Here is a 21,044-nt window from a genome sequence, read left to right on the forward strand (position 1 = left end):
ATTTTCATACCCTTAAGTAAAGTATAGCAGAATTATGGCATGCAAAATCAGTTGTGCCTGAGAGATCTGGTACGTAGCACATATTTATTACACTTCAGTGCTGACTGATATTTGCACATTTTTGGGAAACAAAACATTTTTTTTTATAAATAATGTCTGTGGCTATTGTAAGAATTGCAAAACGCCAGTAATGCCATCTACATACACGGGTTACTAGTAGCTCACAGGCTGTATTGATGCATTCCATATCTCTGCCAGATTGGATAACATTACCTGCACCCTAATTATTTATCAGCCAGCTTCCCCTCCCTGAGCACACTTATCACAGATAGGTAACACTACATACACAATGGCGTCCTGTTTCTTGCCTTACCTCCCGCATATCTGGCTTTCTTCTGAGCAGAATATTGCAATTTGATCTTACTACATGCTAATTAAAAGTGGATCAGTTGCATGCCCAGGCTCCCTGCACTATGCTTGCTTCAGGATAAACCATGGGAGACTATAAAAAACAAAGGTGTATTTGTGCAGGACTGGCATTTTGAAGAACAAAGACATGAAAATCTGGAGTCATACACAACAGAAAAAGCTCAGAGTGTCCAAACTTCCAGGAACATGTCCAAGGCAAGCTTTTTTTCCCCAGGAAGGATTATTGTTTTTCAGTTTTGAACCTCTAGGTCATGTATACACACCGGTGTCCACATGCAGAGCCCAGTGAACTTTCATGATTTCTGAAAGCTCGCCAATGTCCAAGGCCAAGAGAGGGGGCTGCCATATTTTGGTGCAGTTGGCTACTAGGAGAAGATTTTATTTCTAGTGCTGGATGTAAAAACTCAGTAGCTCAGTCCAAACATTACTATATCGTATAAATATTAATATACAAGTTTATTTTGTGCATTTAGAATCACATTAGATCGTGAGCTCCTGTGATGACCAGCTAGTGACATGACTATGGTCTTTGTACAGCGCTGTGTAATATATCAGCGCTATATAAATACTGTGTAATAATAATAATATTCAAGTGTTTAAAGAAATCTACAGGGTTAACTAGAATGAGCTCTGTTGTCTTCTTAACATTTATATATTTCTTACAGAAAACTATTTCCGCTAATTATGGAAAAAAGATTTTCCATATTACTGGTTAAAGAAAATCGGAGGCATTACTCATTTTTACTGAATACATATCTAATTATCTGTAGGGTTGCTATGAGCAACCGCTCGTTTGCTTAAAAGATCTTTTTAATATATGCCGTTGAGTCATAATTAATTCATAACAAAAACTAATGAATGTTACAGCTCAACAATTATCCATACAGCTGAAAAGGCTCATTTACCACATAATGAAAAGTTATTTGAGACGGAATTGTTTTGTTAAATATGTCACAGTACACCTTCTATTATAGACTTCATTCTGGTTCCACTTAATGTTGCCATAGAAATGCAGCACAGAGCGAGCCATAAGGATCTAAGTGTTGTTATATGAAGTTTTATATGAAGGCTATAGGACGATCTGTTACAAAGGACCTGCCACTGACCCCTACAACTGTGCTAGAAATACAGAATAAGCAACTAATAAGAACTAGTTTTTTGTTTTACTCCTAGGAGTATAGCTAAGCTTCTTGGTGCAAAACAGGAACCCCAACGTCCTTCTTATTTATGAGATATTATTCATGCAAATGCCCACAAACCACAAAAGTCTACTGCTTATACTACTACTAACAAAAGGAAATATAATAATGTATTCATCACTAGAATAGAAGATGACCACAGCTGCTACACCTATGAGCCATGCTGCTAAATCACTAGAGATTGGGTCATCCCATGAGGTTTAAAGGTAGGCTGTGTTCTTGTAACCTTATAGCAGTATAGGCTTGTTGCCTTTGTGAAAGGTCAGCGTGTCTTGTAAACCAAGTTAGGAAGCCAGGTTTGACTCATACCTCTACCATTGCTGGTATACAAGAGGTTGCCTAACCCTAGTAACACCGCCTACACAATGCCAAATGTACCATGCACATTACTACAGATGTTATCACCCGCTGTAAGTGCAATGTTCTAAACAAGTTCTAATGCTCATTTTAATTAATTGCAAATAAATTCAAGTTATAGCACACCACATGAATATGACTCGGTGCTCAACCCAGAGATTTTTGTAAGCTGGGTGGGAAGAAATTCTAGGCGGGTGGAAGCCTGCTAATTGTGACCCAACTCATCAGTAACCACCCAAAAACAGCCGGGTGGTTGCCGAAAAGTGCTGGGTGGTGTGCCCAGCTAAAAGGGTCTGGGGAAGAACACTGTAACAGTTCAGTGCTTTGTGTTTTTCGTGTTAAAGCTTTTCACAGGAGACCTTGCACTTAAATGCAAAGTATGCTTAATACATCAAGCCTTTCACCCCATTCCAAAAAAAAAATAATGCTATAAAAAACTAAAACACAAAAATGCTGTGAAGAAATATTAGAATAGATTATTAAATTCATTCAATGGATTAAATTAGAGTATTTACTACATTCCTTCTGCCTGTGCAGCAAAATACCCCACTGAAAAGCCAGGGATGAAAGCTGCCATTCTGGCTTCCATGCTTTATGAACCTTGATCACCTAGTTCTATAGCAACAGGGGCAAGTAAGACTGGGTACACACGTGCAATATTTGTCGTTGAAAACAATCTTTAACGTTCCTTTCTAGTGACAAAAGACTGCACGATGCATGAACGAGCAATGTACATACAGCAATGTTCAGCTTTAAGGAGAAGGGAGAACGATGGAGCGGCACCCTGCTGGGCTCTCTCCCCTTCACTTTCATTACGATCGCTCACTGTTCATGAATCCGCCAGGATGGACGACGAGCGCTGTACACACGTCAGATTCTCGTCCAATATCAGCCATGAGGCGATTATCGAACAGGAATTATCTGATGTGTCTTCATTGCCTAACATTGGCCTGATATAAGACAGATACGTCAGTGATGCAACCTGCTCCTAGTTAAAGAATAAGCACTGTTCATACCACCTATAGCTATCAAATCCCACTATGCAATAGGAATTGTACATTTGTGTGTCTGAGGTCCAAAATGGGGCGTTGAAAGCTTGTTAGAATTTCCAAAGCCAATAAAATGTAATATTGTCTGATCAACTAAAAGAACAAATATAGATCTACACAGATCTAAACAAGCACAAATGTCCTGTGTGCTGTGTTAGGGGACTGACAGCTATTCAACTGTCAGATAGTACTTAGAAAGCAAGAACAATGTTCCCTAAGCAATGTTGGTATTCAGGGGCCCCATTACTAGCACAAACAATTACGTTCTAAACAGAACAAGTAAGACAAACTATTCAGGAATATCCTGAGCTTCCTGTATCCTCCAAATAAACATTGACTTTTAATTAGTCTGCGTAAACTGTGTTTTTCAGCCATTGAAAACAGATACTTACACCACAACAAATAGTGGCATGGACACTTTCAATAGTCTGATTAGCATAAAACAACTTTCACTGCATGCTAATTAGTTGTTGTGTGGACACAAACCCTCAGGTGAAGACAGAACTGATAATGTAACTGTAATCTCCAGCAAATCACCCAACTTTAGAAACGAGGGGGTTGGTGGTTTCAGCATCAACATTTTTAGCATAAATAAAACCCTTGCTGTACCCAAATCATTTACAATGACAAAACACCAATTTTCCTGCGCAGGACATTTATTAACAGTTGTGCTGCAAATAGAAATTCATTGCATAATAGAAATTAAAGGGCGTAATTATCAAAATAATTAATATCATTTCTCTGCTTTTATAAACTTGTTCAACACTTCATTAATGTCAGATTTATCAAAGCAGGAAAAGATTTTCCATTATACCCATTCACTCCAGTCTTGGAAAGCTTTAATAAATCAGGCCCATCATGATAATTACCACCATAGTAGTGTTGTGGCTAGTCAACATTTGATAAATACGCCCCTAAAGCTTTGCGCACACGTCATGCTCACCCCAGGCAGAAATCTGACATGTGTACAGCTGTACCCTGACGTAGTTCATTACTCCCCCCTGGCAGAATGATGAACCACTGATCAGGAATGACTGACTTTGGACGAATAGCTCGTCCTCCCCTCTCTAACAGAATTATGCCGCATGTACAGAGCTCTTTCGTTCACCCATCACTGGCAACATTCACAATTTGCGACAATCATCTGATGTCTGTATGGGGCTTAAGATTTAAATAGGCTGAGAGAATCAAAGTATTTACGGGACTGATAACCGAAGAGTTGTCCTCGAAAGTCATTTAAAGGATGACAAGTAACAAGGATCTACTCACAAGCCGGTTTAAGAAGGCGGCTTAAATGGCTTCCACAGCAGATCCCTGTTGCTTTTCATTTTAGAAATGACATATCAGAATGAGTAATACAGTTTATGGACTATACAACATGTCCAGCATGTTCCTTCTTCGACATAAGGTTAATATTATCTGTGTCTCAGCTAGGCAGATTTATCCTCCCTAAGGTCCTGGTCACAATGGTCACCAGGGCAGATGGGGATGGGGTACATTACACCAAGACACTTGTGTGTGGTCACTTTACAGAAATTTCTTCTCACTTTTTGTTCTGTTTCTGACACAGAAAGTAAATATGACTTACCCCTACTTGGGGACAGATCGAACAAAACCTGACTGAGGCAATAATATTTCCTGATGCTATCCATAACCAAAAAGGAAATTTACTTGGCTCCAGGTATACTTTAAACAGTCAGCTGTACACATCTTTATTTCCCAACTTATAGAAATGACAATTAAAAGATTAGACAATTTCACAGCCAATCAGACCATTATTTCTAGAGAGAGAGAGCTCAGATAACATTTTCAGATTAGCCTGAGTATCCGGTCATGTGTAGCAAAGTCAGATGCTACAGATTTAGTTGTCAGACGTTCTTTTTCCCTTTTATAAAGGCTGTTCTGTTTGACGTAATCAGGTTTCCTGCATTCACTGATACAACAATATTTCCTCATATTGTTTCAGATGTTCAAACAATACCACATGAAGGCTCCGAGTACTACAGTATAGACTCATCACCTCCCACACCTCTGCAAATAAGTGTGGCGAAAACAGGAAAATGTTTGCTGGAAAATGTAACCTATGAGAAAGTGTTTGGAGAGTGCAAAAGTTTACTCCAAACAAAAGTTTATTATAAAAAATCATTTAGGGGTAATAAAGGAAATAATAGGGGGCTGTGAGCTAATTACAGCAAGAAGTAAAAAATTTACAAGATGTTTTTTGTGTTGTAGGATCTCTATATATATATATAGAAAAGTGTCATGGGTTCATCAGACGTAAACATTTAATACAATGAGATATTGTGGGGGAGATACTTCCTACATACACACCACTTCCTGTCAAATAATCCTCTAGAACAATACAAAACCAACTATTAATTTACTATGGTTCATAAAGTATAGAAGAAGTAAAAGGGAAATTAAGAGTGTATAACACATACATATTTTCTGTTTACGCAAACGTAAACCAGGAAGTCATTTATGACGCAACTATTATTATTATTATTTCTGTGTCATCAGGGCCCTTCCTACTCTTATTTCTTTGTTATCCAACAGGGTCCCTCAGCAGAACAGTAGGGGCCCAAAGAATTTTGCAAAACTTACCCGTTTCAGCACCGTGCCCAACATTTCAATGCTGAGTGAAGCAGCTTTAGACGACCAGACGCTGTGAACTTTCTCAATCTCAGTTGTACCTTGCATGGAGTCCCCAGAGCTTAGCTGATTGATGGGAAGATGGACAGGGTTATCATGACAGTTGTGGCTGCATGAGAGTGTAAATTGTACTCTTTTTCCTGTACTGTTAATTGTACTGTCTTTTCTCTACAGACCATGTCAGCGAATATTCCTGTGCTTTTATCACCTGCTGGGTCAGGGAGCCACAATAGTTTCCCAGAACCATTACAGGTGAGAATGACCACAAAGACCAGCGAAACCAGGAAACACCCACAGGATCCCCCATCACTTGCATGGGGACATTTGTATGCAGTTTCAGGAGCAACTAGAAAGAGTTTCAGGTCCAGCAGAGAGGAATAATCTTAATTGGAATGGCCAGAATAATAAAGCTGAATTCACACTATTGTGGTGCAGTAAACCAGTAGTGCATTATCACAATGTATAAACACAATGGTAAATTACAGTTGCTTTTCTTACTGAATGAGCTACCTTAACATACTACTACAATGCAACATTGCATGGTCCCTAACATGTATATTTTATAGAAATATTATGTAGAAACTAATCAGCATTGCCTTTCCTATCATCTTCATATTCCAGCTTTTACAAACATGATAAGTAATTCAATGCAGAAGAGCTGACATTTTCAACTGATCACCAAATGGAGGAAATTAAAAAAATAGTGTTATTTATGTATAACTCAGTTATTTCTAATGAATAACCTGTTAAACCTTTTTTTTTATAAATAGACCCCTAAGTAAACAACCAATCGACATGTCAGTTGCTTCTGATGTAAAAGTTTTAGTGATAAACATGTATCAAATATGCAATGTGTATCAAAAGTGAAAGCAAAGAGATACAAGGTGAAATCTTTAAGAAAAACGTGACAGTTTACTGTAATGCTCTGTCTAGAAGCAGATCACACAACTCAAGGACCTCTGGTGACATTTCCCATTCTACTTGTAATTCCACAATGAATGATTACAGTTAATTATATGGGGCTGATCAAGTGATAAAGTTTCCCCATAACGTCTCATTCACAGTATATTGTATACACACATGGAGGTCTCAGAATATTCCTACAAGATACACTGATCAGGTCAAACAAGATTGGCAGGGAAGCAAGCTAACACAACCTCATCAGCTAATTGTCATTCCTGGTGGAATGCGGTGTTTCTAGGTGGGTGTAAGAGTTCCATCTGATTGATTAAACTTCAGGCAGAAGTCTCCCACAGAATTACAAAAACGGCTTGCACCACAAACATCAAACTGTGCACTAATGAGGCACAAAGCTAACAGACTCTAGTCCTGAGAATAACAATGTAAGCAGAAATTGATTCTGGCCATGGACGGACAGATGTCTCATTCAGGCCCATGAAACATCTGTAGATCCTGTCATGCACCCTGATTGTCTATCCTGACTTTAAGGGGTGTTTACAGCTAAATTACTCAGCAAAGATGACGGGAAAAGTATGGTAACTCGAGGCAACCAGACATATTTAGGATCTCTGATTGTTTTATAAGGGTTGCTTCATTTTGTATACCATAACTACTGCTCTAAAAAAAGAAAGCAGCAACCAGAATTAGCTTTTAATAGTTTGCCTGCTCTAACCAGGGCGTCTGTTTGATGGAATCTGTGTCATTACTTTATGGACTGGAAAACCTGGCTCCTTAGTTTGCAGCCACATACAGCTGGCCATACACTATATATTTAATTTGTACAATCTTCTTGAATTAACCAAAACATGAAAATAAACCAAAATATCATTGCATTAAGTATCAAACTATGCATGCTCCAGCATTACATAGCTGATTAAAGGAGATTGTACAATTGAATTGTATATTGTATGGTCAGTGTACAGTATTGCCGTTTGCTCTGCTTCTGCTACGTAAAAAGGAAGAGAACTTAGAACAGATTTAAGAAAAACCATTACAATTAATTTTTCTTTCCATGGGTCACTTTTACATAATTATTATTAAAAAGGACTCCAGATAGTGTTTTGTAACTCTTCAAGCTAAGCATGTGCCCTACTTAGGAGTCCTTATGGTTACTGAATCCATTTAATCCGCCCTGGTCACACAAGCCCCTCATATTTACTGTACTACCAATGACCTTGAACGTTTACCATACAAATATTTCAAATGGAAACAAATTGTATGTTGTATCTTTATTTGCTGGATACAATGTATTCTGATGTTCACTGTATGGTGTGAGGAGCAGCAATGTACAACATGAAAGCTGTATCCCCCCACCTGTTACTATGGTAACCAGAGTTAAGTTTAGACAAGGCCTTAGTAACAGCATAAAATCAAGGGCGGCCAGGGAAACTCCTATGGAGCTTACACTTCCACCTTAACAACTGCAAACACTAGCCATGTATAATACTAATACACCATAAAAGAAATAAAGTAATTATATCCTGCACCTGTGAGCAGAAAACCACCTTTGGGATAAAGATGCTGCACCGGTATCCAGCTGACGTCACTACAGACTACATCAGGGCTACACAAACATTTTCATGGAACAGACAAAATGTGTTTGTTCTGCAGCATTTTAATAACTTGCTCAAATATTAATGTAGACGGTAGCAGTTATTTGCTTAGTGATAGCATGGGTATGTAGAAAAATGGCATGCTGGCATCGCCTATGGAGCATCTAGAAAGACCATGAGTGGAATACTGAACTACACACATTTACAAACATGGGATTATTCAATAAAAAAATATTAAAATGAGCAAAGGCATTGTAACATGACCCATGAAAGAGGACAAGGATAATTATTAAAAATAAAAAAGGTAGTCAAAGGCATAACATGGCATTTGGGACATTGCAAGTGCAATTGGACATCCAATATGCCTTGTGAAAATATTCCTACTGCCCCACTAAAGTCCAATGGGAAAGTCTAACCGAAACAATCATTTGAGACTGCTCAGCCCAGAAGGGTCCCTAGGGAAATGTATCGCAGGTATAGGACCGTTCCATGATCTAAATGATAATAGCCAGGGAAGGTAATATTAATGATCTCACGTATGTGAGTATTTTTAAAAAAAATATCCAGTACCCTATAGAAGCAAAGCAGAACTAATTTTTTACAGGAAATAGTTTAATGTGGTTACTTGTTCCTTGCACTAAATAAGCCCTATTACCTTTTTCAATGAACAGATCTTAGTCTTATGTGTCAATATCAAAGTAAAAAAATCCCCAATACTAAGGTTACTAAAAAAAAAAATTATTATCAAAATAATACTGTTGCACGGCCATGCATGCCCTACTTACCACAGGTTTAGGTTTGCTGATCTCAACCAGCTGTGCCAGGATGTCCTCGTCCGACAGCTGGTTGAAAAGGTGGGCATCATAGGCCACTGAAATAGAGATTTCTTCCATCATCTTTGCACGTATTGCTGTGAGCTGCTACGTCACTTGTGAAAAAGTCAATGAAGGGTCAATTCCAATTGCCCCCTTATAAGCAATACATGAGGGGGAGGAACCCAGCAAGAACAAGAACTTTCTGCAAGTTCAGTTTCACTGGTGTAGGCTTGCAGGTGGGTTTCTGGGAGGAGCTTGTGTTACCTGTGTTCGATTATAGTATCCTTAGAGCATTCCTCCTCACTATTCACTGCTTTCAAAAGCTCATTGTCATTGGTATGTCACCTGCTTAAAGGCATTACAACTCCTCTTCAGTTTTAAGGTGTGTGGTGGTCTCCATGTGGAAGGTGATTCACTGAGGCTTTCCGGTGATAGGTTGAATAAGTGAGCCTTTCACCAGGCACTGCTCATATCATACACAAATTATTCACCGTGAAAGCTTTCAGGAGTGTGTGTGAAGGAGTGAACTTAGAAACTATTCAGAAAATGCTTGGATAGCCATGGATTGCTACATCAGCTTGTCCTTTGTAAAACAGGATTATTCTAAGAAAAACATGGCTAAAACAGGAGAAAAACAGGCTTGGTTGGTCCCATTTACAAAATGTTGCCAAGATACCAGAACTATCTCCGTGAAAGCACAGCCTGTTAACGTGACACGTGATATAAGAACATTATCTGTATGATCTATAACATAAAGGACAAATAAATGACGCAGAAGTTTAACAGGGATCAAACAAAAAATCAGTATGTTGCAGCAATATAGAAGAGACGTTTAAAAAAAAAAACAAACGCATGTATTACGCTTTTTTTTTTTAACCAAATCTGGTTAAATCGAAGGCAGCTTTAAATGTCCAAAATAATAAAGCAGGCTATGAAGAAGTGATCCCAAATGAAGCACAAAACACGGTGACATTTTCACTTTCTCTGCACAGACATTCTCTCGTTTCCTCAGTCTTTCTTTCCTGGAACACAGGTCCAATATTTGCACAGTGACATGATGGTGGTTTGCATATCAATAGGCTGCTAAAACAGCAGCAAGGAAAATGTAGAGCGTAGCAGCATTGCAGGCAATATCCACAGATTTTGCAGAAGGACAGGGGGACATTTGGCTGCCATCCTGGGAATACAAAGGCGTTTAACAGGCTAAACGTGAAATATTTGATGACATCCAGGAGATTAAGGACGTTAACTATTGAAAGGCCATCAAAGCTGTTGTCCCTTTCCTTGTGCTTGGCAAGCGATCAATCTGGTTATTGTGCAAAAAAATGAGAAAGCTCAGGTTGAGGTATCTGGTACAAGAGCAGGAAAGAAAGCAGAAAAAAGCACCTGTCTGCTGTCCTTATCTTATTGGGAGAGGCTGCTCCCTCCCACCAGACGTTCAGCTGTGTCACACACACCAAGAGCCAGTAAAATGTGAAATATGCAGTCACAGATAATCCCAGTACTAGCCTGTGATGCGGAGCTTGGATGGATTTAAAGGATGCAGAGAGCGGAAGAGGACACCTGTTGCAGAATCTTTTGCCTCTATGATCTTACCAGCTTCCTAGGCTGGGGAAGTAGCTGAGGACACCATCCTAACAAGCCATAAAGGACCAGTCACAAAATATTACAAGCATCCTGCTCATTTAATGTTAGAGAAAAAATGGCATTCTGCAACCAGGGCTGGGGAAGGGGGAGGGAAAATGAGATACTGATCACCATTTCCTTAAAGTCACAGCTCACGAGGCAGAGAAGAGAGGAAAAAGGGCATGTCATTGCAGCAGTTCTGCAAACCATGACAAAAGGAAAATGTGAATTTTGGCTTTACAGGCTATTCCTATAGGGTATTTATAGGATCAGTCTACCCAAAACGAATATTTCAATAACAGGTGAATATCTGCAAGCTGAATCACCTAGTACCTTCTTTCTATGAATGTTTTTATTGCACCCCTTTATGCTACTTCAAGATACATGCAGATCATTGTGTATTCACAATGACCCTGACGGGGATAACACCAAGAATTCTGGTGCAGAGATCTCACCCCAATGTTCAACCCAGAATTTTTTTTAAGCTGGGTGGGAAGAAATTGTATGTGGGTGGTGGTCCCTGTATTGTGACCCAACTCATCAGTAACCACCTAAAAACTGCCGGGTGGTTACTGAAAAGTGCCCGGATAAAAGGGGCAGGGAAGAACACCAACTTTGCAAACTTGAAAAGATATAAAAAGTCAGATTCAGTTTATCTTTATCTACCTAGAGCTGTAACAAACATTCTTTGCAGACTAACGTTTTACCAGAATGAGGTGTGAGAAAATGACTGAGTGTGTGAGAAAAACAGGAAGGTTGTTAATTTTAACCTTGAAGGTATTGAATATTAACCAACTGACAGGCTGGTCTAGTCCCAGATCTGATCAATAGTAACCCAAACAACAAGTACATTTTTAGATATTAAATATCCGTACATTTCCATTGCAATAACCAACAGCAGTTGTATTTTAGAAGCTTAGAGAAAGCATACGTGAAAGGTGAATACAGACTGGCTGCCATAATACTGCTCTTTTATCTTAGTATAAATTATTTTAAATACAAGGGTGCAGTGTATACTAAAAAATACTAGCCCTGAATTGATTATCGTACAAGAATAATCTGACGTGTGTACATAACCTTGGATTGATAAAATATTGTTACTAAGAATAATGTCCTATTTAGGTTTCTTAGATTAACCTAATACTTAAGCAATCTGAAAAAAAATCTTGGGCAGTAGCATGGCATTTCATTTTAATTTCTTGTGCCACCAGCTAGAAATATAAAAGTAGTTCTCGAGTTAGGATGGAGATGTATTACGACGACCCCATCATAACTTGAAAATATCATAAAACAGAAACTGGCCTAGCTTACCCATTAGTCTCAAAGAATGATGATCAGTATGGAGTAGTACTGTATACTGTAATTTTGGCAATCACTGGCCAGTGAAACATCTCACAAGGCGACAGATGCGTACAACCCGACATTGTTCCCAATGTATCGTACCCTATACAGTATTACGTTTTGTGCGAAACTTCCATATCAGTATCATCATCATAAGTTTGAAATATCTTAACTCCAACCATTCTAACTCGGGGAGAATTTGTAAAGTTTAGAGAAAAGTAAAATGTCCGTATCTATGTGCTTGTTCTGGGTCAGTGATTCAAAGCACTGAGCCAAAAGCATTATCAATTAACTTGCGTTTTCAGAATGTCGGTCAGTAATGGGAATCACTAAGGTAATCTGATGCCAGGTTTGCTTTAACTATGCTCTGCCCACTATCTGTACACTAAATTTCCCAACAAGTGCCATGAAAGGACAGGCAATGTCCCTTTTGCAATAAAACACTCACAATGCTCGCAATCCTTTTTTTTTTTTTTAAAGTATCCTGGGATGGGTGAATGTTTGCGCACATGGCGGATAAAGAGAAGGCGCAGAAGGTGATACCCACAATGGAGCAAGAACAGGTGAGTGCCATTAAAAAATTAGAAACAGGCAGATAAGTTTTTTTTATTGCAGAGGGGATATAACCTGTAGCTTCTGAAATAATAAACCTGCTTGCTTGCATTTGTTTTAGTTTTAAAGATTAGTTCCACTTTATTTAGTTTCATTCGGCACTGGAAATCCTACTACAGCCTGAAAGGGCCAATTTTCAGCAGTTTAGCATTGTAATAGTCAGATACAATTATAGTAATAACAGTAAAAATAAATTTATTTTGACATTTGTCAGCCTACAATAAACTGTGAACCAAATATTTGTGTGCACTTCAAAAACATATTCAAAAATTTTAAGTATGTAAATTAGAATTAGAAAGAGTGTTCATGTCAAGTTAATCAATGACCTCTGGTCACAAAAGGCAGATGGGTTCTCTCTTTTGGTTGTCTAGCAAACTGCAGCCTGACTCTATTGCGCCTTGCTATTTGCGCGTGTTTTCTCACTTTACCCCCAATTTCGGATTTATTATATAACCTTGCAGAATTGTGTCTTATGTCAAAGTGTTACCCAGAACATTTTTGTTATAATATGCCCAGTATGTGTTTGATAGTAAAGTAATAATCTGATCGCTTTGGGAAAAGTCTGCATACAAGCATGGCACAGATACTGGAGCAGCCCAGGTGTGCGCACCATTGAACAGACACAAGCAAGCAAAAATTGTAATAGAAAGGCCACTTCAATGTACCGCAGAACATTCAGCCCTTCATCTACATGCACAGTAATCGGCATAATAATAGATCAGAAACTGGCTTTTAAGAAGCACAGTCAAATACTTCACACAAAACACATTCAAAATTGCCTTTGGAAATGGTAATAAGCTGAGCTGGAACTGCACTGATTTACATAAAATGGCAACATAAAAGTATATTTTTACATATCAATTTTTCTTTATTATTTAAATCTTCACTTTCACAGGGAACATAATCGCAGGGACAAAATCTTTCCCCCAAAAAAGAAGTTCAATGTTATTTTGCAAAATGCACAGAAGCAGTTGATTCCCCATCATCATTTTTTCACTAAACATCAGGCTTTTTGTGTCTGGGTTTGCAACAAATGAACCAGACTGTGCACGTCTGCCCCCTAGAGGCTGTCTAAAAGATGGTTCCTATCTGCTGAACACAAATGTCATTTGAGACACACTTGCCTTGTGGGGTCACTGATGTGGTTGAGCCTGTTTATCCAGTTTCATTACCTGGTGTGGGGACTCTGATGCATCCTAATTTTCCTATGGATACTTTGTCTTCTGCCCATTCTGCCAGTTTCTAGGTGGGGTACATGAAACGGGCTGCATTTAGATAAAGGTAGAATGACATAAACCTGCAGAATTCATTTGCATGTCTATAGACATCACTAGACACGAAACACATAGGTGTGGGTTTTTTTTTTCTGGTACTGCTGTCTTCATAAAAATAGTTTTTTGTGCATTATCTTTTTACCCTGAAATGGATTTAAATACATTGAAATGCCAATGTTGTCAGAGCAACCAATCATATTTTTATTTTCCATTTTGCGGTAGATATAGGAAAACTATGATGTGATCATCTACAGCAGTGCATCCCAAACTTTTTAGCATGGGGGAACCCTGGAAATAACTTTTAGGTCTTCAAAGAACCTCTGCTATAATTACTATATCCACCGATCACTGTACATTAGTGTGGTGGTCAGTAGGAAGAATGTCTTTTTTACAGATAGCCAAAACGATCATTGGTCTCAGTTAAAATGACCTGAGAGGCACAAACCGTTCATTGCTCAAGGAACCCCTAACAACCTACGGAAGAACCTTGCTTAAGAAACACTGGTCTAGAGGGAGGTCATTGTTTTTTATGCACCTACTGTTTACCAATACAGTTTATCTTTATCTACCTACTGTTTACCAGGTACAGCAATGAATTAGGTGCATTCAAAGACATATTCATATGAATGAAGAGTACAACAACATAATTCCTAATAGATACATAAAAAAGTCGGTCATGCAATTTGTTAGTCCTAAAATATTGCAACATTATTGAACAAATTTTTGTGCAAAAAAAGACAGAAAAAGCTATAGAGGTCACCAGAACATTTTAATGCAATTACACTTTAGATCAGCAGTCGCCAACTGGTGGTTTCTTCCCCTTCAAGGACCACACGTCTCCCCGCGCATGCGCAGTCCGGAGCCAGTAAATTTAGTGGTCCGTGGGTTGGAAAAGGTTGGCGACTACTGCTTTAAAATACAATCTGGAGATAAATGAAAGGTGAAGACATAAATGAGATCTTCATATCAACCTAACTTATTCATAACCCAGTATACAGGTGTACAATGATAGTTGCACCCCATTATACAACACTTACTCCCAAATACCCAGGAAAATAGTGATATCTGCTCCCCTGTGCCCATCCCATTATTGAAGCCACCAATGATAACTGAAACCCGGAACATACAGCCTAAACCCCAGGAGTATAAAGTTAGCTAGTGATATCTGCACCCCAGTACATGCCTCAGCATCCAGACCAACAATGATATATGCCCCCCTAGTAATACAGCTACATTTCAATTATCAAAATAGTCACTGATAATTACATTCCAGTATTCACACCTGTATCCAGGCCATCACCGATACCTGCATCATAACGCACGCAGGCAATGTGAAAAAAAACTCAGGACAGCTCTGAATTTATGACATGATCAGAATTTCATCTAAACCTATCAAGTAAATTATACAAATTAGTTTATACGTTATAACTAAAAAATCAAAAGGAAGCAAAAACGGGAAGGTTATCATTAAGGGTTACATACATTAGGAGGAAGTGAAGTTTTAAAATATCTACAGGCAGATCACCAGGGAATTATCTTACAGGGAAGACTTTGACAACAAGGAATTGTACATTATAGATTTGCACTGACTACAGCCAGCATATATGTAAGAATGGGGACACATATTTGTCAAGTTTTATTGATACCCAGGCACCATTAGGCTATGGTCAGATTAGCAGTCAGGCTGGAACACGATTTTACTTCTTCATACCCCTGAACTGAACCCTAAGGGGAGATACTACACATGGCATCTAACCTGTGGCTACCTATAGATAATGAATGTGTGTGGATGAGCTGTACTGACAACTGTAAAGTATTCAAACAGCAGCAGAACTAAACCCAGCAATACTCGCCTGTCCCTGTTCTGATCCAAACATTTTAAAAGTGGACTTTTAGCAGCAGCAGGCAAAATTCCAGCAGTTACAGGCAACCTTTTTACCAGATAGGTGTTTACACACTTTAAATAAATATAGTGTCGTCTGAAAATAGGAAAACTCATCACTGCAGCACAAACACTGTACTAATAAAAGAAACAATCTTGAAGTATAATGTTTATTAAAAATATGAAACCCTCACACTGAAGGCAGCTGGGCCTAGCACTGCAAATATACACAAGTGAGTCATTTTTCATAATGATCATAAAAGCAGTCACAGTATTATTACCAACAACAATGCTAAGAGAAGACAGCATCACAGAAGCATTGGGGAAATACCGCATGCTCTGATTTCCTCTATGCTCAGGGCAATAAAATTGTTCTGTTATCTGACAGACATAATGAAAAAAAGATAGCAGAAGAACAGAACACTACAAATGGCCTTAAGGCAAAGTAAGAAGCGGTCAAGGAGCTTTTGTATAGTGTCAAGGAAACAATTCATAACTGGCTGTACATGTACTGATAAAGCACTCTGTTCATTTCTCAGTGTAGATTACATTTCCATGAGCTGTGCACTTCATAAGCACTTCCAAGGTCAAGCTGAGTTGTGCCTACAACAGGAAACATTGTCTTCAGTGCTTTTAAACACAAATACAAATGACTGTATCCACAATCAATGGAACTTTGGGGGATTAAAATGAGAGACTGATTAAGGAAGAATGGGGCTTTAGGAAAGGAAGCACGCCTGGTTCCTCCACATCTCCAACCCATGCCACTAATTGACAATTTTGTATCTTGCAATAGGAAACTCCTTGTGTATAGTCTGTATTGGCATGGCTGGATAAGTGCATCTAACAAAGTAGAGTGACAGGCCGATGCACAGCTGTAATCAACTGTGCTATCCCTCTGCATGGACAAGAGGATTGTAGCTTCAGACATCCACCAGGCCCTAGATCCTACCTACGCACCTGTGGATGATCTGGCTAAATTGAAAGACAGCGCTGTTCGTTCTATGAAAGGTGGGAGGACAAGCTGCATCCTCTCCATAGGAAACAGAAGCCTTTGTTAGTTGTTCAATGTACCGGCATGACAAACTAATGTCAAGGGGACAGCTGTATAGGTGACAAAATTATTCACAAAGTGATCACAAACATTTGTCTTGGACTAATGAAAATCCTGCATATGTTTGTAGATTTAGGCTGCTGTCTCATACATTTACCTACTATGTTATCCATTCCTGGGTATAGGAACATTTGTGACCAATTCTGTATGTAATGTAAAACACAAACAGGGCATAGGAACCCATAGGACGTGGGGCATAACGGTGGGAGCAAAACTGTGTGCAATTCACAATGAGGTTTTCCCTACCAAGTAATACAATACTGCATGTGCCTGACATTTGCATAACTTAGGCTGGAGATGCTGAAAAAATAGCAAGTCTGTGAAGCACAGCTATAGTTTTTACTGCAGGCTGTTACTGCTGTACAACAAAACACACGGTACAAGCCCCATTGAAATTGAAGGTGTAATATGCTACATGAAAAAAAAGCAAGAGGTAAAGAATTACTAAAAAAATCTTTTGACTGCATGCAAGCTTTATAATGTAAAATATAGAGTAATTTTATCTGCAGCAAGACCAAGATAACCATACTTCCTGCCAGAAGCTGGAGGAAAACAATCCACAAAGTTGATAACTGTATCTGCATACACCACAGAAAAGTACATAACCTTTTCAACAAAATTTTATGTAAAACCAAAACTTTTCTTGAAAATGTCAAAACCACTGTCAGGCATTTACTGCTGTCTGTATTCTCACTATAACAAATTACTCTCATTTTTTGTCCTGGAGACCAATGTAACCAGGACTGAAAGTGAGGGAAAATCAAATATTTTGAGAAACAGATAGGGCAAATTCTAGAAGGGACCCATTTTCTAGTAATAATGGTTTACAATAGAATATCCTTCCCTTTAAAGAGATTTTCTTTCACTCCCTGTTATGCCTAAAAGATCAAATTGCCCAACTGGATGGAAAAAAGTCACAGGGGTTTTACTCTCTCCAAAAAAAAAACTTTTGATTTTAAATCTACTTTTTTCCTACCACTTGCAACATGAATAATGAAGTAAGCATGGGAAAGTTGCACTTCTAACCTTGATGTTGCAGGCCTGCTCCATCAACCTTCGAGCATTCTCCTCGGCTCGGTATCTTTTTGGCAGCTGGACACGGAAAAACTTTAATGCCCCTTCAAAATCAGCTTGTAGGAGGTCTTCCTTGGAAGTCTGTGGAAAGAAAAAAAGAAGAGAATCCAATTCAAATAATGTCAAGTAATGGACCACAATAGACAAAAACAGTGGGTTCAAGCAGGGCTATATGCTAGTGCCATGCCAGGGTACAATTACTATGCCATGAACAGTTACAAATAAGTATATATTTGTTATGTGCAAAGTTTTCTTTTGTTCTGAGATTTGGATAGTGATGAAGGGTTATAACATTGGTATTGGTGTCCATGTCTCTCATTTGTCCTGGTGCCAACTATTACTGGGATAAAAAGATGATTGGCTATATCTACAATAGAAATGAGATGGTCTTCTCTGAACAGACACTAACACTGCAATAAAATCATTTATTAAAAAAAAGGACAGAATTGAAGAGTTTTACCAAACAAGCAACACTCCATTTGTAACCCATTACTTGAATTAAAGTTGATTGACTGCTTAAATTTACATTCCAATGCTTCCTTTGCTACAGATTTTTAGAATACCACTGTTAGATCTGTGTATAATGGCAACTGAACTCTTAAGATCTCTTTAGAAGGTGATTTGTGGGTGGGCTGACAGATAGACCTCTTTGACAGATTAAGTAACAAGAATTGGACTGTATTTCTGGTTATTGTGATTTTGTAGAAATATTATGTTGTAGTAACTATTTGCAACATTTGTACTGCTGTCAAAGTAAATCTGAGGTTAAATTGAACCAGTAAGAACAGAAACTCAGTACAATAAAGGCACTATTCTTGACTAAACTTTAGAGGCTCTCATAAAAACCAAGGAGAGAAATGGTCCTTGAATCTATTTGTCAATGATAATGACCATGGATAAGAAATACAGACTTTCTGCAAACTATTACTTCTCTGATTGACTACATTTGATCAGTCTACCCATATATATTCTTCATCCTCAATAATGTATTTAATAGAAAATATGTATGACTACTAGCAAACGTAAGGGGATCAATTTACATTATATGCTTCTAGAACACTGAATGAGGCTATGTATAGACAGGTGGATAAATTGTTTTTTGTGTTTTGCATAAAAGTGTTTTGCTGTTTAAAAACATGAAGCAGTTTTTCTAATTCACCAATTCTTTACCAAACCCAATAAAGTCTTCTTGAATTAACATACGCTTATTTAGCACATAGAGAACTAGAGTAGTGTAGTAAGGACGAGCTCCATTCTGGAGGAAGACCCTTATATAGATAGTGATAAGCCTTGTAATGTAGAAAAATGAAATCTGCAACCAATAATATTTTTTGGACCAATCATGGATCACAGCCTACTCTCTGAGGTTCAGCATCACCTCTTATTGTCTTCACAACTAATTACCATGTTGTTTTTGGATGCAGAGGTAAGCATCCAAATCACCATCACCAACATACCCAACTAAAAGATCTTTCTGGAAAAAAACTGAATAAATGTTTTCTAAGTTTTTTTCTACTGACAGGACATCATTTTGTGTGTCCTGGCTTAACACACAGTGTGATTTCCCCTAGATTAGGACCCTTGGTAGGATTCCTTGTACAGGTAAATCCCAGGGTTACATACAAGATAGGGACTGTAGGTTTGTTCTAAAGTTGAATTTGTATGTAAGTCGGAACAGGTACATTTTTTTTTTAATAAACTTTTATTAGTTTTTTCAAAATAGTTATACATTTAAAAATATAAACATATAAAAAGGAAGAAAAAAAGAGACAGAATCACCTTCAATAACACTAACAAATTCAAAAACAAAGGAAAAAGTACAAACAAGGGTAATCATGGGTGACATTATAGTAGTGCATCTTAAAACTCAAATTAGGGGGACGACATTGCTAAAGGAGTCAAACCTGCAAGAGCCTGCAATCTAAATCTGGAGAATCTTTTCTAATGTCATAGTGTCAGATATCTGAGATACAACTGCTGAAGAAAAAAGGGTAGGCTTTCTTCAAGCTGCCGCTATGGTTTGACGGGTAGCTAAAAATATAAAGGAGATGCGTTTGCGCTGCTGCCTTGTTAAGGACAGGTTGAAGTCATGCTTCTCAAGGGTTCTGCCGTAACGATATGTTTAGAACCGATCTTATGTGATTATAAACCCTAATCCAAAGTCGACGGACTACTGAGCAGTCCCCACCAGGTGTGGCGATAAGTATAGCTCCACACCCTCTGAAACAATGCGAAGTACCATCTGGGACAAATTTGACTGTCCTAATAGGCGTTAAATACCATCAAAATAATACTTTATAAGCATTTTCTTAAACAGTAATATTAGGCGAACATTTAGCAATGGCCTGCCAAATATCATCCCATCCCTCAGGGTCCATAGTAAAATTCATATCATCTTCCCACTTAGTCATGTACTGTGGGTGGTGGGTGTTCATGCGAACCAGTATTGTGTATAGGAAGGACACTGGGCCTGATGAGTATGGGTTATGTAAACAGCATGATTCAAAGTCTGATATTTGCACAGGTGAACTATCATGATTCCGTAGAGAAGCTTGCAAATAATGTCTAATCTGCATATAACGAAACATCTTGTTTGGGGGCAAGGCCCAATGCTCCTGCAAATAGGAGAAACATTTATTTCTGTAAAGGAATATAGCTCATATACAATGTGCATCGGTTTGGATCCCCATCAACAAAAGGCATTTAGATTAGTATAAGCAGGTTCGAAAGTGGGGCAGTTATTAATTCCTGCTAGAGGTGTGTGTCCAGAGATCAGCCCAGCAGAAACCTTTAATTCAGCCCAAAGAACTAGGGCATTTGATAAAGTAGGGTTTCTATTGGTGGTCACTAGGCTGCAGGTAGCCACATTTTATTATGTAGTGATATTGAAGGCAGTTCACCGCATAGATCTGAGCCTAAATTGGAACTTCCCAGGAACAATACAAAGCCACCAAAGGAGTCAGTTGTGCTGCTAAGAAACACATAAAAATTTGGTACTGAGAGACCTCCTGAAAGTTTAGGATGATATAATACGTGTTCAGAGACACGGGGCCTAAGAGGATGCCAGATAAATCGAAGAATTTTCCTCTGTTCAGATTTAGGAATTG

General features: G+C 38.4%; 1 protein-coding gene across 5 annotated transcripts in view; it reads right to left on the bottom strand.

Annotated features, from left to right (window-relative positions):
* LOC140336536 (rab GTPase-activating protein 1-like) overlaps window positions 1-21,044 on the bottom strand; it is a 173,029-nt gene that overhangs the window by 15,092 nt on the left and 136,893 nt on the right. For 3 of the 5 annotated variants that reach the window (XM_072419708.1, XM_072419710.1, XM_072419709.1), the window contains one exon: window positions 17,890-18,018. In XM_072419708.1, coding sequence (XP_072275809.1) covers window positions 17,890-18,018 — 129 coding nt within the window. Of the gene's footprint in view, window positions 1-8,984; window positions 10,697-17,889; window positions 18,019-21,044 lie in introns of those variants that run through there. The other 2 variants (XM_072419711.1, XM_072419712.1) reach the window with 2 other exon arrangements.

Source organism: Pyxicephalus adspersus, chromosome 8 (genome assembly GCF_032062135.1).
Source record: "Pyxicephalus adspersus chromosome 8, UCB_Pads_2.0, whole genome shotgun sequence".
Lineage (NCBI taxonomy): Eukaryota > Metazoa > Chordata > Amphibia > Anura > Pyxicephalidae > Pyxicephalus > Pyxicephalus adspersus.